The sequence below is a fragment of the Ochotona curzoniae genome, unplaced genomic scaffold (assembly GCF_017591425.1).
Source record: "Ochotona curzoniae isolate NIBS_2020 unplaced genomic scaffold, NIBS_Ocur_1.0 contig_2692, whole genome shotgun sequence".
NCBI classification, from domain to species: Eukaryota; Metazoa; Chordata; class Mammalia; order Lagomorpha; family Ochotonidae; genus Ochotona; species Ochotona curzoniae.
Window position 1 is genome coordinate 384,033 of NW_024465556.1, and position 26,150 is coordinate 410,182.

A 26,150-nucleotide genomic window follows, 5' to 3' on the forward strand; every position below is an offset into this window, starting at 1 on the left:
CCCATATGGGATTCCAGTGTGTTCACGGCAAGGACTTGAGAAATTATGCTGTTGGGACACATCCCCAACACCCCATCCTCTGCCTTCCCCTACCAGCTAGATTTTAATCCAGCAGGGAAGATGGCTTCAGGGACAGAAGCAGAGGCAGAGAGAGCACACCCAGGAACCCATGCTATGAACAAAGGGCAGGTATTGGGAGCAGGCTACTCTGAGTGATTGGCGGATATGGCCGTTGGCAGGCCATGAGGGATTGGTGCATAGGACTGTTGGCACTTCAGAGGATTGGCAGGTGCACTGGTAGACAGGGTCTAAGGGGGAAGGGCCCCACGAGATTGGTGAATAGGGCCATCAGGTATGGTGTCATGAGTGGATTGGTGGGAACATAGTTACCAGGTTACAGCAGCTTGGTGGGCAAGTAATTTTGAACCTAATGGGCATGAAGTTTGCAGACATGAACAGTGGAAGGCAGATGAGATGTAGAGGAAACGGTATTCAAAATGGTGCTAGGTCAAAAATGGCTGGTTCTGTCAGTCTTTGGGCTGATAATTCAAGCCACTCCTCACTGTTAACAATATTAAGCCATACCAAAAGCTTCCAGTTGTGTTGCACGAGAACTGGAAGAATGTTGTATGTCTTCCTATTAGCAGAGCTGTATTCTGAGATTGCTCCCTTCACTTTCTACCGTGAGGGGAGGCAAACATTCCCTGACAAGGGGTCTATTTTAGTCATAGGTGGGGAAGGTATTCAAGGAGTGGTAGGTAAACCCAAAGTCACACATTTTTCAAAGGGTGAAGACAACATTCTTAGAGTAGTATTTCCCTTCATTCCAAGTTAATAACACTCCATCTTAATATCTGAAAATTGGAAATTCCTGCAATCAGGGATCGAGGTGATAAGAGTCAATCTTCCTTGGCTTGTAGAAATAAATCATTACCTGCCAGATATTTTTAAAAATTCTGTGTAGGTGGGGCCCGGCAGCTTGGCCTAGTGGCTAAAGTCCTCACCTTGAAAGTGCTGGGATCCCATATGGGCACTGGTTCTATCCCAGCAGCCCCACTTCCCATCCAGCTCCCTGCTCATGACCTGGGAAAGCAGACGAGGACGGCCCAGAGCTTTGGGACCCTGCACCCATGTGGGAGACCCAGAAGAGCTTCTGGGTTCCCGGCTTCAGATTGGCACAACACCGGCCGTAGTGGTCACTTGGGGAGTGAATCATCGGATGGAAGATCTTCCTCTCTGTCTCTCCTCCTCTCTGTATATCTGACTTTGTAATAAAAATAAATAAATAAATCTTGAAAAAAAATTCTACATAGGCTTTGAAATGCCATAGTCTTCTGTTTGTCCTCTTCCATGGGACCACATACATTGTTTAAGACTTTTGCTATTTCCATCAAAACATAGAATGTGGATGATCCCTCTGAGGAGACTGGGACCCAAGATGTGACGAACGTGCCGAGAAAGACCAGGACACAGGGGATGCAAGGGGAGTGAAGCAATGCATACTTCACTGACCTCGGCAGGGTGTATTTATATACTAGGCAGGTTATTTAGGCAACCACAGAAAGCCCCTCTAATGATAGCTAATAAGGAAATGACATAACAAACGCTATAGGTAAAAGGGTAAACATGCTTTTTAGGAATCAAAGCAATTAACTGAGGAAGGGGATATGCTGGTCTGTAAGCAACTCTTGGGGAAGGAGGCACAGGGAGGCAGTGCTCATTCCCAGCCTGCTCGGCCAGTGAAGCAGCCACAGTCCATTGCAGGAAGTCTGCTTCCTGCTAGCACTCTCAGTCTTAAATCTCACCTGAAAATGCACTCATGCTGAGTATATTTGTGTAGATAGAAAAAAGAGGCCTATTCCTCATCACCCTGCAAATGCAACTAGTGTTGAGCTGTGAATATATCATTTTCAGCTGGCACATCCAAAATGTCTTCCCTTATACATTATCTTTCCTTAAATTGAGGAAACCTAGAAGAACACAAATGTTCAGAAATGTGTCTGGATCGTGAAGAATGCTGGTGACTGCCAGCAGCTGAAATGGCAAAAGGTAATGTTACCGGCTTGGCTCACTCATCAGCAAGTGGAAGCTTCTGTAGATGCTTGTCAAGGGCAGCTCTGGGCTAGGGTGCTGTAGTGGAATCCTCAAATCTCTGCGAGTGTAATCTCTGCTGATTTTTGTGCTCTTTGTACTGACCTTACTGGCCAGCTCAGTGCCCCTGGCCACATGAAAAAAAAGCTCCGCTTGGTTATGTCTCCTCTGTGTGGATTATAAACTGATGTGTAGATGGAAGGTCTTCATTCCTTGGGCAGAACCAGATGGCACATATTTCTTGTTGATCTGAAATGACTGGTGCCCCAAACCACATTAACCCTCTTGGCCAAAGAATGGAAGGGTGCTATGTAGAAGAATAGATGCCTCCATCAGAGGCACGTAGAGTGAGGGTAAAGAAAGGGCAACAGAAAAAATGCCCCAAAACATGTATTTACTTATTTATTCCGGGGAGAGGGAGGTAGAAGAGAAGAGGCAGGCAGACAGATGAACACCCCCGTTTCATGCTCAAATGCCTGTAACATCCAGTTCTGGCCCAGAAACCAGGACTTCAGATCAAGTCTCTCATAGGAATGGCAGAAACACAAGCTTTTGCAGTCAGCTCTGGCCCTGAGGCTGTGACATAGCGAGAAGCTGGCATTGGGAATGCAGCTGGGATTTCAGCACAGCACCTGCTGAAGAATGCAGTCTGGCTAAGTGTCATGTTCTCAGGAGTTATTGACCATCAGGCCCCTGCGACCACTGAGGGGGTGAGACAGCCATGTTCTTCAGCAGGAAAAACCACTGGAGACAGTCTGATTGAACATACTGTTTATTGTAATGCAAGCACAAACTTGTATAGACTAAGAAAGGAGGAAGGCACAAGGTAGTCTCCTGACAGTCCTCCCACACAACAATGGCACTGTGATTGGCTAGAAGTCATGCCTATTTCTCTGGACTCTCCAGTCTCATAACAGGTCACATACAGCATGCATGGCTGGCAGACATATGCCACAGGTCAAGTTCACCATGTGTGGCTGTAGGTCAGCTGAAGGTCACACACACCACATGTGGCTATTAGGCAACATGGGAACACAGCTACTTCTCAAGATATGCTTGTCAGGGAAATCCCAGCATAGCTCATCCAAGGACAGAGAAGAGAGACTGGGGTGCAATCTACCGCTCTCACCTGTATAGCCAATGAACAGACTAGGATGAGGTCTTTGTTAGTCAAAACAATAGTTGGGGATTCCTCCAGGGACATGTTGCGCTGTGTGCCTATGACCTCCCAATAGGTCAAGCAATCAGAGATCTAGTGGAAATCTCCCACACCATGTCAAGTGCTACACCAAATGGCCATCTCAGTTCTATACTTCAGATAGCAGAGATTAGGAAAAATTACTTTATGATTAATTGGGAATACATTAATTAGAAAGTGGTGATCCCCATTTCAGAACATGGCATTGAGGTCAGCAGCCAGCCTCAGAGCCTCCTCATAACACAGCAGGGCCTGTGTCAGCTCTCCTCTCAATTTGTGAATGAGCCCAAGGAGGCTTTTGGCTTCCACAACTCGTACCTCTTGCCTATCCCATTTTTCTGCCACTTTCTGTAAAGCCTTGAGGAGTTTTTCCCTGGCATCGGACATCTTTTCTATTCTTAAGCCTGTTAAATACTGAGTGATTGCTTTGTCTTCAGATTTCCTATGATACTGTTGGAATTGGCCATAGTGGTAATGAATGTCTTGCAGGATGTGATCCTCGATGTTTCTGATGCTTAGTGCTTCCTGAAAAAGTTCCTCAGCCTCTTCGTACTGGCCTATTTCTGCATACATTTCAGCGCGGTCAACATAAGCCATTTCAAACGTGGGCTTTAGTGTTGTAGCCGTTTTAAATTTGTCTATAGCTAATTGAATCAATCTGTCCACATCTCCTCTGCTCTGGTCTTGAGGCTGCCTGTTGGTAGAATTCTTTATTTGGATCATTTGACCCCTGTAACAAAGTCCCATCTGGTGATGAAGAGAGGCAGAGTTGGGTGTTGCGTTCAAGGCCTCTTCTATATACCTCAGAGCTTTATCTGGATGACCCTGTCTGCGGTAAAACTTGGCTGCATACCGGAACACGTAGGCCTGTGAGGACCCCTGGCTCAGAGCTTCTTCAAGGTGCATTTGTCCTTCTGCTTCCTCTCCCACATCCTGCAGCTTCAGAGCAAGGAGAGCTTTCAGGTACCCATCTTGTGGGTTGAGGCTGATGGCCTTTCTGAGGGGAGGAAGAAGGGAGAAGGCCTCACTGATATTGCTTAGTCTTTTGGATGAAGAATTCAGGTGGCAGGCGGCAATTGCATAGCCAGTGTTGAATTCAGGGTTTTCAGGGTCCACTTCCAGAGCCTTTTGAAAGCAGGCCTTGGCCCGTTCATAGTGCTTTCCTCCACACTTCAGCAAGGCCCATCCTTCCACACAGTCCATCTCAGGACACTCCACTCTATAGCGGGAAGAATCTTCAAACCTGTTGCAAATCTCCTGCACCTTGTCCAGGTACTTCTGTGTGTCTTCCCATCTGCCCATGTGGTAATAGACCCAGGCATAGTTGCCCCAGGTCACCAGGCATCTCACATCTGGTTCATCAGCTTGGTCTCTCTGGTACAAATTTTCACCTTCTTCCAGGCACTCCAGGGCATCTTCATTCTTGCCTTGTAGATGTTTCACATAGGCCAATAGATTGTGAATTCCCACATTGTAACTGGTCTCTAGAAATTGAATCTCTTCTGAGATCCTCTCTTCTAAGTCAGGCACCTCAGCGTCTTCAATTAACAGCTGCCACGTGAAGTGACATCTCAGTTGCCCCAGCTTTTCCTGGATCTGATGTTCATCTGCACACTTACTATGAAGACAAGAGCAGAATTTGTTCAGTGAAGAGGAAGCAACAGCAAGAAGACAGATAAGATACTTCAGGCATCTATTTATAGTATAATTTGAACATCTATTGATAGTCTCCCACTTAGATTTCCTTTATAATGCCTATATTTTTAAGATACCTATAACTGTGAATATCATACAGTTGTCTGTCTGCTGGCTCAACTTCCTGCTAGCCAAACAACAATATTTTTTGAATATTTAGTTACTTTTGTTGGAAAGTCAGATTCACAGGCAGAAAGCTTTTCTGTCTATTGGTTCATTCTCTAAGCGGCCACAATGCCTGAAGCTAAACTGATCCAAAGCCAGGAGCCAGGAACCTCCCCCAGGTGCCCAACATGGGCGCAGGGTCCCAAGGCTTTGGGTCATCCTCTTCTGCATTCCCAGATCACAAGCAGGGAGCCGGATGTGAAGTGGAGCAACTGAGGCACAAGCTGGCACCCAAATGGGATTCTTGCGGTTGCATTGTGAGTATTTAGCCAGTGAGCCAATGTGCCCGGCTCTCAGTGTCATTTTTGCAAATGAGAATAACAATAAAACATCTCATCCTGGGCTTGAGGAGGATTAATATGACTATTTTTTCTGAAATTCTTAGAATATATGGTATATGAAAGTTTCCTATTTTACCGTTAGTATAATTGAATCAAGACTGGTTAGAAATATAGATATTTAGGAAACACTGATTTTAGTTTAATTCCATATAAGGGACCAAATTCAGTTAAACAAAAAGAGAATATACTAAGGTTTTTTTTTTTAATTTTTTAAATCAAAATAACTGTAGATTTACAGAAAAGGGCAAATGTAGGGCAGAGATCCAGTGTCTCCTTCACTCAGTTTCTCCCTTTGATTTATACAATTATCATCCAGTAGCTATGTAGGAAGTTGACATTAGTGTAACAGCACATGTGAGTGCGTGTGTGTGCTGTTCTGTGACTTTGTTTTTTGTCTGAAACATTGTCCCATAAATGGAGAATGTTATGTATAGTATGTAAATAGCAATTAATGTCACAGATCAAATTCACGGAATATTAGGAGAAAATCATGAATCCTGCAACGCAGAGGAAGCATGTGACAAAATTTAACATTCTTTCCCAACACTCAGAAGACAAACTGAAGGAAATAACTGCCACATGATAAAGGCCGCGCATGCAAAACTAACAGCCACCATCACATTTGATGACAGAAGACTAAACCTTATCCTCTACAATTAGGAACATAAGTAAGAATGCCTACTTCAATGGCTTCTATTCTATATATATATATATATATGTGTGTGTGTGTATGTATATATATAGAGAGAAAAATTTGATTTTTGTTGAACTAATCTAAACATTCAGCAACATTTCAGGATATAAAATTAACCTGGAAAAAAAAGTCACTGTTTCTGGACACTAGCAATAAAAAATTTGAAAGGAAAATTAAGGGAGAAAATCACATATACTATAAAAAAGAATAAAATACTCAGGAATAAACTTAACCAAAGAAGCAGAAGATTTGTATGCTGAAAAATACAAAACATTTGTTGAAAGATTTAAAGGAAGACACATATTGAAAAATCCTGTGATCAAGGATTAACAGAATTAATATTAAGATGTTAATATTCACAGCAATCTACAGATTTAAATCATCTGCTATCAAAACCCCATAATTTTTTTTCAGAATTACATAAAATTACCTTTGCTCCTTTTGTGATTCTACAATTATTTTGATAAACATATTTTTAAAAACACCTTGATATAATCTTTCTCTAATTCATATTTGTGAGATCCCGAATAGCAAAATCAGCTTGGATGCCTCAAACTTCATACTTTTAAGACATTCTGCAAAGCTACAGCAATCAACATTTTGATCTTGGTATCCAGACAGACCCTATAGACCAATGGAATAGAATACAGAGCCTGTAAATAAACTCTGGAATACAGGTAGGGACTCAGTTTGGGTGTTCCCATGTGGTTAGCCAGTTGTCCCATCACCCAGGGTTACAAAGTCATTTTGTCTTCACACTCTATCTAATCACCAGAATGGAGCCCATATGAGTGGCCTTTCCCTAGATCTACCAGAATCCCAGTAAGGCCTCCGTTCTCGCATAGCAGGGAACGTGGTCATTCAGCAGCAAGGACGCCACTGCTCTGCTATAAAGCAGGGAACAATAGTCTCCCAGTCCAGGAAGAGTAGTGGGACACACATCTGGTCCTTCCCTTAGAAGAAGAGAAGATTCTAAAGGGAGAGGATACACACTATATACAGAGTAGTTAGCCAGCAGCTTTGTAGCCCTGAACACACAAGCAAGCACGCGCGTGCGTGCGCGCGCACACACACACACACACACACACACACACACACGCCCTCCATGTCCATGATTTAACCAACTGATCAACATACTAAAGAGAAGTCAACCAGAGGCCTTTTTGTTTTATTTTCTCCAGTTTGATCTCCAGATACCTATCATGAGAGAAATTACAAAGACCATTCCTGCTGGAAGTTTTGCCCTGCTCAAGGTGATTTGGTGTGCAAATTTATACCTAATTTTCCTGGGGTACCTCTTTATGCAGGTGGGTGGCCTCATGCCTTAATATCTGACCCATGATAAATTGTCCCTCTCATGGGACCCTGCTTTAGGCTTGCAGACACCATTGTAGCCCCTGTTTGACGTTGTTCAGTCTATTCCTGTCAGGGTACACCCTTCCTGGGATAGCCTAGACCTGAAAGGAAGTTAGGTTCAGGTGAGATTCAGAAAATACAACACAAAGAAACACACAAACAAGCAGAAGCAGCTGATGATTTACAGAAACCACAGAGAATAGTGCAACCACTATTGGTAGGTCAATTGGAATAGCGAAACCATTGAGGACATGCACATTCTACCACAGGGTGGCTGAAAGACAGATGCACTGCTGGTTCCAGAGCGTTGTTGGAGTGCACAGTGTTATGCAGGAGGGTCTCCTGTAGTCTTCCAGTCATGAGGTCAGTGACTTTAGAGCAAATGGCTGTGGGTTCCACGGCGTCATGCTGTCACTCAGGGTTCCCCGAGCATGCCAGCTCTGGGGCAGTCCTTCAGGTGAGGCAGGGAGATACTGTGTTTAACTGTCCATAGAGAGCAGGTTATCAGGGATGACTGAGCACTGAGGTGACAAGCACACTGAGGAAGTGGGAGCATTCTGAGAGCTGTAAGTAATGTCGAGGCTGAGACAGCTCTGCTTGTGAAATGAGCAAGTCTAGCTCACATTGAAGGGGTCTCTGAGTCAAGATCAAATAGTAAGAATTTGGTGCAGCCACATAGTACATGCCTCTATTCATCTGAAACAAATTCATTGAGACAGAAAGTAGATTACTTGTTTATGGTGCCCTGAGAAAGGGTTAAATGAGGAATGGCAATGGGTATTAAATTTTGTCTTTCTGATGGTAAAAATGCCCTTGAACTTGGCAATGGTCATAAACATCATGAATGTGCTAACAAGTACTGCGTTATGTAGCTTAAAATGTTTGCAGCAATAAATTTCAGCTTTTCTGTATTTACTACAGTAAAAATTCATGCTGTTACACTCAACCATTTATAAATTTTGTATGTATAATAAATATGTTCTCATATGTAATGTGTCGTTTACACAATATTTGAGATATATATATATATATATATGTTTATATTCCTGGTATGTGTTGATATAAATACAAGACAACATTTAACTGAATTAGTATCTCATCTGAAATTATCTCTTGACCCCAAGAATATGCTTTGAGAAACATTATTTTAAGGTTTTAATGAATCATTATTAAATTCAGAAACTCTTATTCATGTATCAGTTCTACCACCTTGCTCTTTGATCTCAGCATCTCAGATTTTTTTTTATTGTTAAATGAGAGTATAAGAAGCTACTTCACGGATCTCTCTTGAGGACTAAATGTATTAATGTGCATAGTATTTTAAGAAGTCAGACTGCCACTTATTAACCATTTAGCTGATAATAGCTGCTTTAAAAACATGTTTTGGCTAATCTTTGAGCTATCAGTGACAGCCCTGTTTATGGATAAGGATTGATCATAGAACTATGTTTAGCATTTCCTGGAACTTTTTGCCACTTCAAGTTTTGCCCACTGAAGCACATAGAGGAAGAATGCAAGGAGGTATGAATTTTTAAATCTATACATGCCAGAACTATGATTTGCAGTTATTTTTCCCTGTACATTTTGAAAGAAATGTGAAGTATCATTATAACATGAAAGCTAATTGGTAGTCTAAAGGAAGAGTGAACAGGAAATGAAGCTAATCGTATAAGTTCTAGTGATCAAGATTTAGTTGGGATCATATAGAAATGTCCACATAGCAGCTCGTTAGGGGAAAGCGTATGTACATATTGCCAAGCACAGAAACCCAACAAGATTCATGGCAAGGGGGATATTATCTATGGATGGCCTGAGTTCCTCAGGGATGTAGTATCTGCTAGTCTAAATTCACAGTATGGAGAACTTCATCACCAGAGAAAAATTAAATCCTGCCTTATGCAAGACCATGGATACAACTAGAAAACATTATGCTTCATGAAATAAGCCAGACTCAAAAAGACAAATAACATGCAGTTTTTCTCATTTGTGGCAGCTAATACAGAACACAAAATTTAGGAATGAAATGGACATTTTGTGATAGGTCATTTTTAGCCCTTGTTTATAGTTTTATGGAGCTATGTTCTTCCTAATTCTTATAACTATTGTGATTAGTGGTGGATTAAGCCTATGAATATAGAGTAAGTTAAAATTACATCTTTTCAAAAACTGATGATGAAGGGGAGGAAGGGTGAAGGATTCAAGAAGTAGGGAAGCACAGTATCTTCTTGAAACTGTTCCTATGGAATGCACAATGTCTGTTCTCTTTAATAACAAAAAGATTAAACAGAAAATTAAAACAGAGTCAGTCTGTCACAGGAGCCCCTCTGGCCAGAAAGTGAGAGCTAAAGCCTATGGGAAAGGGCCTTGAGCTTCTCCTGCCACATCCTCACAGTGTTTCCCCCAGGACAGAGGCCTCAGGACATGACTGTGGGGGACACTGCCTTTGGGGTCCTGGGTTTTCCCATTGTTTACTAGCAGTAAGCAATGTCTGCAGGAGTTGCCCAGCCCTTCACAGATAGGACAAAGTCCATTTGTTAGAACAGAATCTGAGATTGGGGCTGTGTTTTCCCTTCCTGCAATAATCCCATTTCTCTTGCTGAAGATTTTACATTACAAGGTAAGCTTCCTTAGGTCAAAGCTAACAAAATAAACATGCCTACATGAATTAAGTTGTTTCTGTGTTTTATGAATGTGCACACCACACGTACATACACACACACACACACACACTACTTATTCAAAATCAAACATATTAGAACCATAAACAAGTACTATGCATCATTAATAAACTTGACCTAGTTGAGATCAAACATGTTGCAATAGTCCTGCCAACATTTTCTCAAAATCTACAGATCCCCTGAGGAGAAGCTGAGAGCTCCTTACCTCATGGTGGCTGTGAAGGGAGCAGAGCTGCTGCAGGTGTGCTGGTGCTGGACCTGGTCCTTGTTGATGTGTCCAGCCTGCTTGTGGATTTCCAGAGACTAAATACCCCAGGCAGGACAGTAGAGGGTGGCGATTGGCAGCAAATGTTGCAATGTGTGTGTGTCATTGTTACTGGTAATGAGAAACTCAAAGTGATAAATGAAACTGAAACTAACAACTTCCCTGTTCTTGGAAAGAGAAACTTAAGCAAAGTACTTTATTGTTACGCCCTAATGATCATTTATTTCATATTCTTAAGGAACAGAGTCTCTTGTTGCTATGCAAGTTGCTTGGAATCCCCAGAAATAATTGCTGTGGCTCTGCCATGATAGCCATAGCCGTGCCAAGTCCTCTGGTGACATGCTAACCTGCATTGGCCTTGTCCAACCTGCACCTGTGGCCTTGTGTGTTATAATCGGTTTGGGAGAATAGACCTGTGAGAGATTGGGCTCCTGGGCAGAGATTTGTTTCTTATTGCTAGTGTCTGCCCACGTTTAGCCTCTCCCTCCTGGTTGCTTTGAGCTAGCCACCGTCAGGAAATGGAGCAGAGTGATGAATCTCCAGCCAGCAGGTTCTGACAGCAGGCTTACCTTGAGGATAGTGATTTAATCACAGGTAGCCCCTTATTGGGAGGAGATGTTCAGATGTGCTGCCCCAGGAAGCTGCACCTGCAGGTGTTGCTCCTGTCACATGCACATTGAATGCCAGTGTCAGTGAGATTATCCTGTCTGTGCTATGACTAAGCAGATCAGTAAATGCATATTCAGAAAAAAAAATATCACAGAGCTGAGTACTTTCAGTACTTTACATGTCCAGTGCCAGGAGTGCAGAAATTACCCTGCTAGTGACAGGCCCACGTGAGAAGCTACTTCCCCTTTGTGAATTTCGTTTCACTGCGGAACAGCAGCATGTACAGGGTCCCTGGTAGTCTTGTGGGGACCACCTCCTATTTAAGATTGGTTTTTAGCTTCAGAGGAAAGTGGAAATGAGTCATGAGCCAGTAAAGTAAAAGCAAGAGAATTTTGTTAAAACAAAAAATGAAAGCAGCAAAGAGCAGGTCACTCTCTGATCAGGGCTTCCCCCGTGGGTTATTTCAGTGCTTCCTTCTTGGACTTGGAAAATGTCTGGTAATACTTGGGCTGAATGTTTGTGTGTATTCTGTAAAAGGGACTGTGATTCCCAGGAACCAGGAATCCACCTCTTTTCTATGCCTCTTGAGTTAATTCTGCAGGTTTCCTTTGCAATTGTAAGCTATGAAAACATGACAGGGGGTGATTTTTTTTTCAGATTTATTTTCTTTGGCAAGTTTGATCTACAGAAAGAGAGATATAGAACAAAGATCTTCCATCCTCTGGTTTCTTCCCCAACTAGCCCCAATATGGAATTGTACTGGTTCACTCCCTGTTGGCTGCAATAGCTGGAACTGAACTATTCTGAAACCAGGAGCTTATTCTGGGTGCCCCATGCAGGTGGAGGTTCAATCCTCTACTGCCTTCCCGGGCCACGGAGTTGGGTGGGAAGTGAAACAGCCAGGATATGAACCAGAGATCATATGAGATCCTGGAGTTTGCAACACAAGGACTTAGCTATTGCACCAGACCTGAGAGGGGGTGATTTTTACTATGCTAATGTCTTACATATTCATATAATGAAGTGGAGGTTTGGTAGTAGTTAGCCTGGATTATCCCAGTCTCTGGTCTGCCTGTACTATGTTGGCGTTCCTTTAAGAAACTGTTTGGCTAGTGGGTGGGTCTTGGGCCTGCCACATACTATCACTGCGGTGGTTTCTGGGTTGTCAAGGCAAGTTGTTGTGACTTGCTATCCCAAGATTCCTCAAATGATGACCTAGAAATCTTGACTAAACTAACCATGGATCTCAATCCTCACTGCAGACAGTAGATCCACCCAACTCTTTGAACATGGTACATCCCCAGTCCACACAGGTCTAGCAATGGGCACGCAGTCCCGGCACAAGGAAGGTGGTCTCCAGATGGGACCTTGATGGTTCTTGATGTCTTCTGCCTGTCCGAAATCTTCTCACAGAGTATTTTGGGCTTCATGGGATTTCACACCCTTTCTTGGAGGCCAAAGTTCAGGACATTTTTGACTTTGTGTCTTGTATCCCCATGAACACAGGAGATAATGAACTTTACAGTGGATTATGAACTTCCCAGTCTGTTCTAGAGCCACAAAACCTCATGGGTAAAAATTCTAGCTTGCTCTGGTGTGTTGAAGAGCCCTAGCATAAAGAGCCTTAGCATAAATTTTGTCATTTCAGCTACAGATGCCACCTTAGTAGTTAAGTTTTGTTTCTGGTCTTGTAGGAAGTGTCACAAGTAGATAGCAAGTTAACCACTAACCTATAGAATAGGACGATAACAGGATATTTCCCAAGTTCTTGTGATGAAACTTATTGGCATTCTTCTATTGGTTGGTAACGAAGCAAATTTTCCTTTTTGAGATGTTAACCAATTACCAGTATGCTGAGTTAGAACCCCCCTTAAACTGTAATAAAAACCTTGCATTGTTCTGCCTTTCTCTCCTACCAGGTAATTTTAACACATTTGGTTTGCCTACTATACGCGCTGTCAAGGATGTTGTTCTTCGTCCACGTACAGGACATCCAGATCAGGCACCCTGCATAGTTGTCTGGGAATACTTAGTAAAGAACCTGCCTGCCTGGATAAAATCATTTCTACCCCCAGAGACACAGCCAAAGACCATGCTGGTGGTCAACGAACATTTGGACTGGCATGCGATGTTTTGCCAGTCCCATGTCCCCAGTCTATGCCCATACACATGGACAAGCTCATAGCCAGTCACCTGCCTCTAAGGCTGGAGAAGCCAGTAGTTGATGAAAACAATATTCATCTAGCCACAGAGGTAGATGAATAACTATGAGTTTGTCCAGTCAGTCCTTGTGGATCTAAAACAAGGAGCTGATCCAGTGCAGGTTCACCAATACCCCAGGTCTATGAAGGCCCAGACAGGAATAATTCCCCACATGAGACAGCTGCTAAGCCTCAGAATTCTGAGGCGTCTTGCCAGTCTACCTGGAATACCCTCTTGCTGCCAGTCCAAAAGCCTTGCTTGACTGATTACAGGCCCATCCATGATCTCCGGGAAGTCAACAGACAGGTGATGGACATACATTCCACTGTTCCCAGCCCCTATACTTTGCTTAGTTGTCTGTGCCCTGATCACCATTGGTATACTGTTGTGGATTTAAAAGATGCTTTCTTCAGCCTTTCCCTAGCCCCAAAGAGCCAAGAATTGTTTGCCTTCAAGTGGACTGATTACCAAAAAGGCATTAGTGGACAATTAACCTGGACTCAACTGCCCCAGGATTTCAAAAATTGGCCTACAATCTTTGATGAGGCCCTTCATGAAGAACTGGGTGAGTTTCATGCAATGCACCCACAGGTAACACTTTTGTAGTATGTTGATGACCTTCTAGCAGCTGCCCAGGACTACAAGACTTGCCTGAGCAGGATGCAAGATCTTCTTCAGACCCTGGGTGACCTGGGATATTGGGCCACTGCAAAGAAGGCATAAATCTGCAAACCTAAGGTAAATTATCTGGGATATGTATTAGAGGGAGGCCAAAGGTGGCTATCCAATGCCAGAAAGGGGACAGTTTCAAAAATTCCAAGACCTACCACCCCACTCGTGTAGAATATGGATGCCAGGGTTTGCAGAAATGGCAAAACTTCTGTATGAAGCCACTAGGGAGTGGCTTCTGGGCATAAGATGTGTATGCATTTGTGTGTGAAAGAGAGAGAGAAAGAAAGAGGGAGAATTGGTTCCAATTGGAGGAGACTTAGTTATTTCTGCTGAAATTTCTCTGCTTTCCATTCACAGTTTATTAAGAAATATGTACCATACAAGATTTCCTTCTCCTTTCTCAGGCCATCATGTGTAGTCTCAGTCCATTATCACCTTGTCATAGGCCACATGAAATAATATCTAGTGAGGACTGAACCGTTGACAAATTGGTCAACCCACAGGTGATGCTGCTTTCCACGTTCTGTCATTTCTATCTTCTCAGGCATTAGCCTCAAATCAGAGTGTGCTGGGGAAATTATTAGGGTATTCACGGTTAATAATCAGAGTTAAAAGCAGTCAAGTTTGGAGGGGACAAGTACAGGATGGTCTCCTCTTTAATGAAACGGTAGCCTGAGTGAAGCCATTTACTTGTGCGCACTGGTTTTGTACTAATGCAGGTCGGCATGAATCACATGGGATGTTGAACTTAGATTTGTGTATTGTTCCTCCCAAACTGAACTTCTGTACGTAACCTTCCACTTTTTTATTAATGTGACATCTGCTAGCCTATACCACAACAGTCTCAGAATAATGAAACCAATAAGACAGCTTCTGGATGAATGCTGAGTACAATTTAAGAATGTTTCCCCTGTTACTTCTTTGTGATGTTGCCTATAAAAGATGTAGAATCCAATTATAGTGTATTCAGGAATTATGTGGAATTCGTCCTCTCTACATGACTTCGATCTCAATCCCAGTTATGTTTTGTATCATTTGATCCAGTTTGTTTTACTTCCCATTTACTGTTATGTTTCATGTGTATTCACACATTTTCTGAAGTATATTATTTGAGAGGAAATATGAGAGAATTTTAGAAGGAATACTTATGTATCCATATTTCATAATTTACATTTTGCTACATCTATTTAGTCATTCAGGTTTTTTAAAATACATCCGTAAGTTCATTTTGTGCTGCATAAAAATGCCAACACTTCAATGGGTGCATATAGGGGTAGGTTTTTTTAAGTGTGAATTTGATGTTAGAGTCAGGTAAACATTTATGTGGTGCCAAAAACAAATACAAAGCCCAACCTCTTTTCATCTCCTCCCCATGCAAGTAGCTGTGCAGCAGTTATAGGTAAGGAATTCAAAGAGCCCAGGTGAGCCCAAGACTCTTTTAAAAAATGGTTTGCTCTGGTTAAATTTAAGCAGTTTTGTGGGCAGGCATTTGACAAATAGTCGAGGTAATGCTTTAAATCCCCTCTTCCCATATTGATTTTCCTAGATTTGAGTCCAGGCTTCATTCCCAGTTCCAGCTGTCAGTGCATACTCTGGGAGGAAGCAGTTGGTGGTCCAAGTGCTTGAATCTCTATCCCCTGTTTGGAATACCTGGATTGAGTTTCTGTCTTTTGCCCTTGCTCTACTTTCATGAATGCCAATAGGTGTTGTGGCCCTGCCCAAACTAGTCAGCCCCCAATCTCAGCTCTCACTCTCACAGGTGGGAATAGCAGCCTAGCAGGGGAGCTCCCTGCAGCCCTCCCTGCCAGGATTGTACACTCTCCCTCTGGTTTCATGTGTGCTGGTTGGGTGCTGAAGCCCATTCTGGCATGGCCTGCCTCACCTCAGCATTTGCCAGTGGGGGCAGTGGGTTGGCCTGGCCTGCTCCCAGTTCCAGCTCACACTGTTGAGGACTACAGCCTAGCCAACCCAGCCAGCCCCCAGTCCTGGCCCTAGTGTGAACTGGCTGGTATTGAGTCCTTCCATGGCATAACCCACACCCTGTTCAGGCTCTCAGATTCACCAGTGGGTGATATGAACTGATTCAGCAGGCTTGCCCTAAACCTGAGTCAAAGGTAAGCCCGTGGGTATCATAACCTGGCCTGGTCTGGGCTGATCCCTTTCTTGGTACTTGCTCTTACCTGCAAGCCTTGTGTCCCAACATATGAGTTGCCAAGCTCCTCCATCAGAACCTCTCCTAATACCAGATCTCACACACACTGGTGGGTCCATGGCCCAGCCCTACTTAGTTCACCTCCTGTCTCAGCTGGATCAGTGGCTTTTCCTGACCAGCCCTCACCCATTCCAGTTGAACAGCCAAGCCTGTTCAATCCCCAGACACAGCTCACACATGGCTCAGTTGGGACAGAGATTTAGCCAAGCCCATCCTTTTTCTCACAAGTTCCAAAGGTGCTGGAGTCTAGCCTAGTCTAGTGTACTCCAGACCCAGTCCACATCCATGCCAAGGGAGACTGCATCCATGTCCAGACCAGACCATAACCCCCACTGGCCCCCAAGCTCAACAGTGGGACTCACAACCCAGCCAGGGTATCCCATTTGCTCCCCAACTCGGGCTGATCCCAGCCACAGATCTTGTATATGCCAGTGGTTGCTCTGACCAACTTGGCATAACCCCTCCCCTATCTTGGCCTTTGCCTTGGGATGCTGCAGCCTGCCCTGAACCCAGTTCCAACTTTTGCTGGCAGGTGCTGGCACCTGGCCCTGCTCAATCTGCTCTCATCCCTGGCTCATGCAAGCCAATAGGTGTGCAGCCTATCCCGACCTAGCCTCCTTCCAAAACCAACTTACACACTTGCCGACAGATGGAGCTACTCTGCCCAGCCTGCCCAACACCCAGGCCTGGACCACATGCTCATCAGTGGGAGCCATGATCTATTGGGGGAGTTTCCCAGCTTTCCCTGCTTGGGACACTCCAGGACCAACATCTCACACATGCCAGTAGGTGTTTGCCCAGCCTGGCCTGTCCCATCTCTCCCAACCTTTGTATGAACTGATGCAGCCCGGCCTGCCCCACACCCTGTTTTAGGGTGCTCATGTGAGTGCTGCAGCCTGGACCTGCCCTGCTTGTTCCCAGCCCCAGTAGCAGTGAACATTGGTAAGTTACATGGTTACAGCTAGCTCAGCCCATCTCTATCCCAACTCTCAAGCTAACCAGTAGGACTTGTAATTCCATAGGGTTGGGCACAGAATCTAACCCACAGAATCCAACCCTGTATCTGGTTCTCTTGTATGCTGGTTGGTATCATGGCCCAGTCTAATGTGTCCCATCTCCTGATCTGACACTCACTGTCAGGTACTGGGGTCTAGCCCAGTCAGACCGGCTCTAAGCCATAGCTTGCATGCATACTGACATGTGCTGGTCAGCCATGTTCCAAGTTAACAAGCCCAACCCAGGACTGCCATGTGGGCTGGTGCTTCAGTCAGACCCACAAAGATCTTTAGGTCTCTCGCTTCCGAACCACCAGGTCTCAGTTCCCCCCACTTACCTGCAAGTACAGTTGCCCTGTCATTGGGTGTCCCTCAGGATTCGTTCCTCACCTATAAGCACAGTGGCCTTATCCATGGGATGTGCTTAGGCAGTAATTCCATACCCCCAAGACCCCAGAACTCCAAAGCTTGCCACCAGGCAGCCAGCAGGCAGAGCCCACAAGCCTAGAACCCTCCACCCTGCCCACCTAGTAGTGGTATATGGGGAGCTAGGATTCCCAGCAGTTAGCCTGGGTTGGCACAGGTACTCCCCACCCACATGTGGCTAGAATATCCAGACACCTGTGCCACTGCTCAGAATTATCTGGACTCCATTCACTAGCATAGCAATGGCAGGTGGAGCCATGGTCCTGGGCATGCCCAAGCTGTCTGAGATCCGTACCCAGCATGTTCACTGTGGATGGAGGAAATTCTCAGACCTTGGGCTTGGACAATTCCCGGAGCATGCCCCTGCCTAGCAATGGTGGATGGGAAGCTAGGAGCAACAGCAGTAAGCCTGGGCTGGCACGAGAACCCCCTGCCACAGTGACATGGCTGGGAGACTGACACTCGTGCTGCTGCTCAGACTTACATGAACTTTTTTTTTAAAAGGGAGTTGAAGACTATTTTTGTGTGGAAATGTTTTAAAAGCATGTGCATTTCATAAGCTTTTCCAGTGAAATTTATTAACACTCCTCAAACAACATTTTTAGAAAGTTTCATCAACAAAATAAAAGAATTGGTGGCCTCAAAATTTTTTACCTGTTGTTTTTAAAAACATTATATCTCATACCACCCAGCAAATGCTTAAAAGCTGCATCAAGCAATGGGCTGTGTCATTTTCAGCTTCCCAAGTCCTATGTATTCTGAGCTCTGAAGAAGAAAAGTCCAGCAAGGTGTTTGCATCATGTTGATCCCTTATGATTGCCAGCAGCTGGGCTGATAGAAGGCTGAGTTTATTGTAAGTCTTTGGATTCAGTAGGACCTTGGGAAATGGAAGTCCAGGCTGGAATGCTGTAGTGAATTCCTGGAGCTCCTTTCTCCATTGGAACTCTTCTTACTATTGCTCATTTGTATGCCTAGTATTTCTTATGGCAGGACAGTGCTCTAGCTGCATGAAAAGTCTCCTGTGTTAGGGAGAATAGTGACTCTGTTCATGAAACCCAAAGGCAAATTCAGAAGCACAATAAATCTTCTTGTTCCTGAATATGACAATGGCCCTGAATATGATTAAGCATCTTTGAAGATGAATAAAATGATGTGTTATGGAAGAATGGATTCTCTTGTCACAGACACATGGGGAAAAGCGGTAAGGTACAAGCAGTAGGTTAGGCAGTAGAAATTTGAATCTATCAGGTTGTGTATTTCAGATGGCATCCCTAAGAAAGACGACATGATAGGTCGTTTTGAGTGCTTTCATTGGATAGTGGTGATCCCCATTTCAGAACATGGCATTGAGGTCAGCAGCCAGCCTCAGAGCCTCCTCATAACACAGCAGGGCCTCTGTCAGCTCTCCTCTCAATTTGTGAATGAGCCCAAGGAGGCTTTTGGCTTCCACAACTCGTACCTCTTGCCTATCCCATCTTTCTGCCACTTTCTGTAAAGCCTTGAGGAGTTTTTCCCTGGCATAGGACATCTTTTCTATTCTTAAGCCTGTTAAATACTGAGTGATTGCTCTGTCTTCAGATTTCCTATGATACTGTTGAAATTGGCCATAGTAGTAATGAATGTCTTGCAGGATGTGATCCTCGATGTTTCTGATGCTTAGTGCTTTCTGAAAAAGTTCCTCAGCTTCTTCGTACTGGCCTATTTCTGCATACATTTTAGCGAGGTCAACATAAGCAATCTCAAACGTGGGCTTTAGTGTTGTAGCCGTTTTAAATTTGTCTATAGCTAATTGAATCAATCTGTACACCTGTCTTCTGCTCTGGTCTTGAGGCTGCCTGTTGGTAGAATTCTTTATTTGGATCATTTGATCCCTGTAACAAAGTCCCATCTGGTGATGAAGAGAGGCAGAGTTGGGTGTTGCGTTCAAGGCCTCTTCTAAATACATCAGAGCTTCATCTGGACGACCCTGTCTGCGGTAAAACTTGGCTGCATACCGGAACACGTAGGTCTGTGATGACCCATGGGTCAGAGCTTCTTCAATGTGCTCTTCTCCTTCTGCTTCTTTTCCCACATCCTGCAGCTTCAGAGCAAGGAGAGCTTTCAGGTACCCATCTTGTGGGTTGAGGCTGATGGCCTTTCTGAGGGGAGGAAGGGAGAAGGCCTCGCTGATATTGCTTAGTCTTCTGGGTGGGTAATCCAGGCGGTAGGTGACAATTGCATAGCCAGTGTTGAATTCAGGGTTTTCAGGGTCCACTTCCAGAGCCCTTTGAAAGCAGGCCTTGGCCCGTTCATAGTGCTTTATTCCACACTTCAGCAAGGCCCATCCTTCCACACAGTCCATCTCAGGACACTCCACTCTATAGCGGGAAGAATCTTCAAACCTGTTGCAAATCTCCTGCACCTTGTCCAGGTAATTCTGTGTGTCTTCCCATCTGCCCATGTGGTAATAGACCCAGGCATAGTTGCCGCAGGTCACCAGGCATCTCACATCTGGTTGTTCAGCTTGGTCTCTGTGGCACAAATTTTCACCTTCTTCTAGACACTCCAGGGCATCTTCATTCTTGCCTTGTAGGTGTTTCACATAGGCCAATAGGTTGTGAATTCCTGCATTATAGCTGGTCTCTAGAAATTGAATCTCTTCCAAGATCCGATATTCTAACTCTGGTACTTCAATGTCTTCAATAATCAGTTCCCAAGTAAAGTGACATCTCAACTGAATCAGTCTGTCTTTAATCAGATTTCCTTGGGATTCCTCACTGAAAGAAGAAATTAAATTTTTTCTGAGTATTTATTCTATTGGAAATGAAGTCAACAATTCACATAATTAACCCCAAGACTAACTTCCTAACTACTGTTCCTATGTTTGCTCTGTGTTCTGCAGAGGTTGACAAGCAAACAAACAAAAAAAAAAACCCCTCAGAATATGGGTGTACGTTGTAGACTATCAGGTTAAGCTACGGCCTGTAGTACTCCTGTCTCCTACAGACACTGATTCATGTTTTGGCTGCTTTACTCAAGTCCTGCTCTGTGCTATTGTCCTGGGAAAGCAGAGAAAGAGGGTGACAGCTGTCTGTTTTTTTTTTTTTAATGACAGGCATATGTAATCAACTGCTGAGGGAGAAACTTCCTTTATACCAGCAAACCGCAGGTACGAGAATCATCCTGTATATGTGTGTGTGTGTGTGTGTGTGTGTGTGTGTGTGTGTGTGTGGTGGTGGTGTTGGGAGATTAGATATGAGTAAAATTAATATTGTGCCTAAGAATCCCCACTGAAAAATCACCTCCCCTAAAGGAATTGGGACTCTGGAGGAGCTTTTGTTCAAACTGCTCCATTCTTGCGCATTAGAGTCCATAGTATCACGAGGGCTGTGCAGGGGGAAATCATCCACACAGACTGACTTTACTCTAGATACCTGGAATGTACGTGCAGGAATAAAGCATTTTATTCTTTCTAAATGTATACCCCCATCTCAAGCACCTTGGCTGCTGCCTCAGCAAGTTCATTTGTTATGAGTAGAAACAGAGTTTTATTTTTCTGAGCAATGTAATAAGACCAGAGTGCTCTGCATTGAAAAGTGCGAAATTTGCCAGGTTATAGCCCTCACCAGGATTGTAGAACTTTAAGTATGGAACCTGGGCAACGTGAAGGATTGCCTGGCAGAAGAAGTTAGCTCTCTGGGGAAGTTGTTTGCGGACATGTATAATTTTTTTTAAGATTTATTTATTTTTATTACAAAGTCAGATATACAAAGAGGAGAAGAGACAGAGAGGAAGATCTTCCGTTTGATGATTCACTCCCCAAGTGAGCGCAATGGCCAGTGCTGTGCCAATCTGAAGCCAAGGACCAGGAACTTCCTCCAAGTCTCCCACGCGGGTACAGGGTCCCAAGGCTTTAGGCTATCCTCGACTGCTTTCCCAGGCCACAAACAGGGAGCTGGATGGGAAGTGGTGCTGCTGGGATTAGAACCAGTGTCCATATGGGATCCTGGCACATTCAAGGCGAGGACTTTAGCCACTAGGCCACCAAGCTGGGCCCAAGGACAGGTATAATTTCTTACCTGTTGTGTACCATGGCTCTGGAAAGACTGTGGAGTAGAACACAGCAACGTGGAGATGCTCTTACTTTCTAAAATATGAATGCTAAGAATCTAACATCTTCCTGGTACCCAATGAGCATGCTGACTACTGCTGTTGGTAACATCTTTAGTTATAATGCAAGTACCTATGGTGACCTAATGACTTTGTGCATGTGGCAGACAGGGATCTGACACTATACATTGTCCAGCATTTCTATGGGTCCTTTCTCCTAAAGTTACTTTCATCAGTGGGCACTAATGGAAAAACACTCAACCAACTTCTCTGTGCCTGTAACATTGGGATCAGGGATATTTTGATGCAGCCTTTATTCAGTCTGAATAGTCCAGTGACTCCTTTAACCATCTCAGAGCAAAGCTCCAAAAACATAAGCGACAGGCCATTGCAAAACCTCTCAGTTAGCCTAGCTACCAATACAACGGGAGACGGAGGGTTTGCTTTCTATCAACTCACAGATGCAGATAGTTAGGGTCAGCTTATGACTAAGAGCCCTTTACATTAAAAATCAATACTCAGCAGTAGACATCTTAAGTAGTTGTTAAGATGCTGGTTGAAAGTGCATGAGTTTGAGTCCCAGCTTTCCTCCCAAATCTAGCGTCTTGCTAATGCCACCCAGGGAATGCTGGGTCAGGAGCTGTGTCTGCTATTCATGTGGAAGATGTAAATTGCGTTACTAGTTGCTGGATTTGGCCTGCTTCAGCCCTGGATGATTTAGGCATTTGGAAGTGAACCAGCTGTTGGGAACTCTCTCCATATCCAAATTGTCTCTAGGGAAACATAAAATAATGAGGGAGCCTAGTCTACTCTTACAGTGAATTCTCTTTTAATCTCTCATGACTAATTTCTTTTCAGGTCAGGTATTCAAAATGATAATAGTTTTAGAAGTAGTCCTAATGTTAGATAGCCCTTAGGGTAACTTGAGTGTCTACAACAATTATGCATTTCAAAGGATTCCAACATATAGAAATGATAACATTTTAAGGAATGGAGATGTCAATTAGTGAAACTTGTTATACTTTTGGTAGTATTCCTCATTAATATATATGAATACTATGTGTCACTTAAAAGCATGGAAAAACTAGACAAATAGAAACAAGTATTGATGTTTTCTATAAAACAGATCCTAAAGGAGGCTCCCTATTTACTGTAAGCTCCCTGTTACCTATTGATGATAACATTGAGCATAGTAACATGTCAGACAGACTGCTCTTGAACAGAACATATTTGCTGCCCACTAGTAATAACCAAGTCAGGAGATGAGAAAGGCAGTTTCCTGGAACAAATATGTCACAACTCTACTAAGTGGTCTCTCAAATCTGAATGTGTAACTAGATCACCTGGAAGGCTCTTTGCCTGGAAGATGCCTGGGCCCTCAATGGAGTTTCTGAGTTGGCAGATCTCGGGAAGGCCTCAGACTCTGCATATCCGACAGGTTCCCAGGTCATGATAATGCTGCTTGTCAGCAGATTCCACTTGAACAATGCTTGGGTCAATGAAAAGGCAAACTTCATAGTTATCAGAGTCTCGTTGCATGGTAAGCACAAAACCATAGAGCCATCTTTGAAAATTATTTCTTCTTCCCACCTGATTTTCATCAAATTATCAGATTAAAAAAATAGCTTGTTTCTCTGTTGGATGCCTGAAATGACCTAAAGGTTCCTGCCCAGATGGGTCACCATTGCGTATCTGTCTGCTTTGAGTTCAGGTCTCTGTCCTCCACTGAACAGTCTGTGTGTGTTCCCTGGGATATTTATTGTTGCATCACTTAAAAACTTACCTAGATGCCATCTGATAATCTCTTCTAATTCAAGAAGGGTATTTCATTCATTCACTGAAGACCACTGCTGCTCCCAATGAGCAAGTTCCATAATGGCAGAGTATGGACACTTCTATATATCCCTTCTTATATCACCCTGTCTAGACTTAATTAGATCCATCCTTCACCATGCCGTCTGCTTGCAGAGAGTGACTCCTTGGGTTTTGCACTTGGGTCTGTTTCATTTTTAACTTGCTGTGCTGTTTGCTGGCAGTCAGAAATTAGAGTGCATTAGGAAGGCACTGTGCTTGACCAAAGTTGTCAGCACCAAAGACCACTTGATGAGGCTCTCTCCTGGAATTACAGCTAACCATCTCTCCAAGGTCTAGTGATGCCCTAGGCCTGCCACTCTACTCCTGTTAGTCGCCATCATCATCCAGTACCACTTCCTGGCGGCTTCCCTAAACCTTACCCACATAATCTTACAGAGCCTCCTTCATATCCCCTGGGTTACCAGATTGAGGAGGCCTGTCAGTGTTAGAACTGTGAATGCAACTCTCCTTTAGAAGGAGACCTGCCCAACCCCTGGTCCCTAAGGAAACATTTTAAATTCATAAGTGCACAGAAATAAGGCCAACAGAAAAAAAAATCTTTACCTCATGGTGCTGCAAGACAACAGTTATCTTGAGGTTTGATTCAGGCTGGGAGGCTGCTTCTTCAAGGTTTGTCCCCAGAGTTCTAGGGTTTCTCAGACAACCATTGGGGCTTATATATGGGAGGTATCTCCAGACAGATTTCTATGCTCTTCGTAAGTCCCAGTGAAATTGGCAGAGCTCCACAAGGGTGAGAATGCAACCCTGCTTCTGCTTCGATTGTAAACAAACACATGCTCTGCTTTGGCCCCCTCACACCCAAGAGGATGTCTGCAGGAAGCAGTTTTGATGTGCAGATTGTTGGAGTCAAGGTGGCCTTGGAGATAGGGAGTAACCAGGTCTCAACATGACATTCAATGTTGCAGAAAGACAACATAGTGGACAGGGATGTGTGCTTTTACAGAAAATGTCAGACTCAGCAAGTAAATTTGTTACTGCTACATGCACCTAGCCAGATAACTCCAGGAGCCACCTCTGAACTAGGGTCACAAGTTTACATCTGGAGTCATGCTGTAGAAAGCCATTGCCAATTTATGGAAGAATGAAATTGCAAATGGTTAGCACTTCTTCCACAAGGCTGTGTTCTTCAAAGTGGCTCCTTCTTGATTTTGCTCTGTAGGTAAAGTCTCATCTTGTATACAATCTCTGGCAGCATTTGCAATGCTACAGCTAACTTCTAGACCTGCTGGTTAGTTTGCTGTTGCTTGCTGCTCAACCATGTTCGGGTTCGCCAGTAGAGGAACACGTGTATAGTCAGAGGCTGCAAGGAGGCCACTGAAGCCTATGATACGCTATCATGTGTGTATAACATCTGATTCATATTCTTTGGAGCTGGCCTCATGTTCTTCTGCTTTCATTAGTTTTCAAAGCAGCAACTACCAGAGTGCAAGTCAAGCAGCATGCTCATATTTAATGAAAAATTTGAGACCAAAGCTGGAGTAACTAATTGTACCCCACAGAAGAAATGGAAAATTTGGAAACGGCTTCTTGCACTTGTCTTATGAGGTGTTATTGAATAATCTTATTTCTGGATATTGATTATAAAATAGGTAATGCACCAATATGAAACAAAAGGCAAAATCTGAAAACAATTTTCTTTTTTAGAAAATTTTTTATATTGTTGCTATTTTTTTTTAATAATCTTACTTAGTTGATTAGGGTACAAAGGGTCAAGGGCTACAGGGTGAAAGTGAGTCATACCATTGTTTCCATGAAAAAAATTTTCCTTTTAGTGATTATTTCAAGCTTCTTCAGAGTTTACTCATACTGTCAAGCGGCACTGTGACTTGAATGTGCTGTTTCACCTCAACCCTATTTCCCAGTCTGCCTTCTCATGGTCAAGCACCTGAATTGAATGGAAATGGGGCAAATGTGATTGCATCATTTCCAGACCTAACCCATAAAATAAGCATTCAGGGCCTTCCATGTGGGTCCCTCTTCCGTGGGAACATCTGGAAGTAACATATTAATGGGGATGGGGCCAATAGGACAGACCTTCAGCTTTGTAATTAAGATGCCAGTGTTCCATGTCAGAGTACCTGGGTTTGATTCCCAGCTATAGCTCCTGACTTAAGTTTCCTGCCAGTGCACAATCAGGAGACAATGGTCATGGCTCAAGTAACTGGGTTTCTACCATCTGGACAGGAGACACAGAGGACATTTTAAGCCACATGTACTTCCTTAAGAAATCCTCATAGGAGCCTGGAGTGATGAGAGGGGACGCTGCCTGGAGGCAGGAGCATTGCAGAGTGTAGCTGTGAGTATTGCTGTCACAGCAGGAAACAAGCCCCTTCACCCCTATTCTGAGATGCTCCTCAGCCAAAGGCCTTCCCCACTGCAGTTTTCCCCAGTGGACATTGAGAGATGCGTCTCATGTCTCCAGCCCTGCAGCTCCTAAGAGAAGGTTGTTCTCTTGTGAGCAGCAGGCCATGGCAATGCAGATATTCATATCCTAGGGCTCAGCTCAGGGAAGCCTGGTCATGCCCAAGCACAAAGCTGGGCACCAGCTCATGGGAAGCTGCCACCTTTGCCCTCTCTGGTAAAGGAG

The 26,150-nt window shown here is 43.9% G+C and overlaps 1 protein-coding gene across 4 annotated transcripts; it reads right to left on the minus strand.

Moving 5' to 3' along the window:
• Window positions 1–2,847: 2,847 nt before the first annotated feature.
• LOC121153299 (interferon-induced protein with tetratricopeptide repeats 1B-like) lies at window positions 2,848–24,324 on the minus strand. 4 transcript variants are annotated; one of them, XM_040975737.1, is made up of 3 exons: window positions 23,472–23,603; window positions 19,618–20,355; window positions 2,848–4,166 (listed from the first exon to the last, which is right to left on the minus strand). In XM_040975737.1, exons 1-3 carry the CDS (start codon window positions 23,480–23,482, stop codon window positions 3,482–3,484), a joined length of 1,434 nt encoding a protein of 477 aa, XP_040831671.1. In that variant the 5' UTR covers window positions 23,483–23,603; the 3' UTR covers window positions 2,848–3,481. The 4 variants fall into 4 exon arrangements, with proteins under 4 accessions (XP_040831671.1, XP_040831672.1, XP_040831673.1 ...); XM_040975738.1 differs by lacking the exons at window positions 19,618–20,355; window positions 23,472–23,603 and adding an exon at window positions 24,107–24,324 and having other exon boundaries at window positions 2,848–4,907; XM_040975739.1 differs by lacking the exons at window positions 2,848–4,166; window positions 23,472–23,603 and adding an exon at window positions 24,107–24,299 and having other exon boundaries at window positions 18,156–20,355.
• Between the last annotated feature and the right edge of the window lie 1,826 nt (window positions 24,325–26,150).

What these genes read in the sequence shown, in the direction of transcription:
- LOC121153299 (XM_040975737.1), bottom strand. An exon ending in GAAGAAGCTCTGACCCATGG is followed by an intron (nt 4,167 to 19,617) that starts GTCATCACAGAC and finishes TCTGAGCCAGGG; the next exon opens with GTCCTCACAGGCCTACGTGT.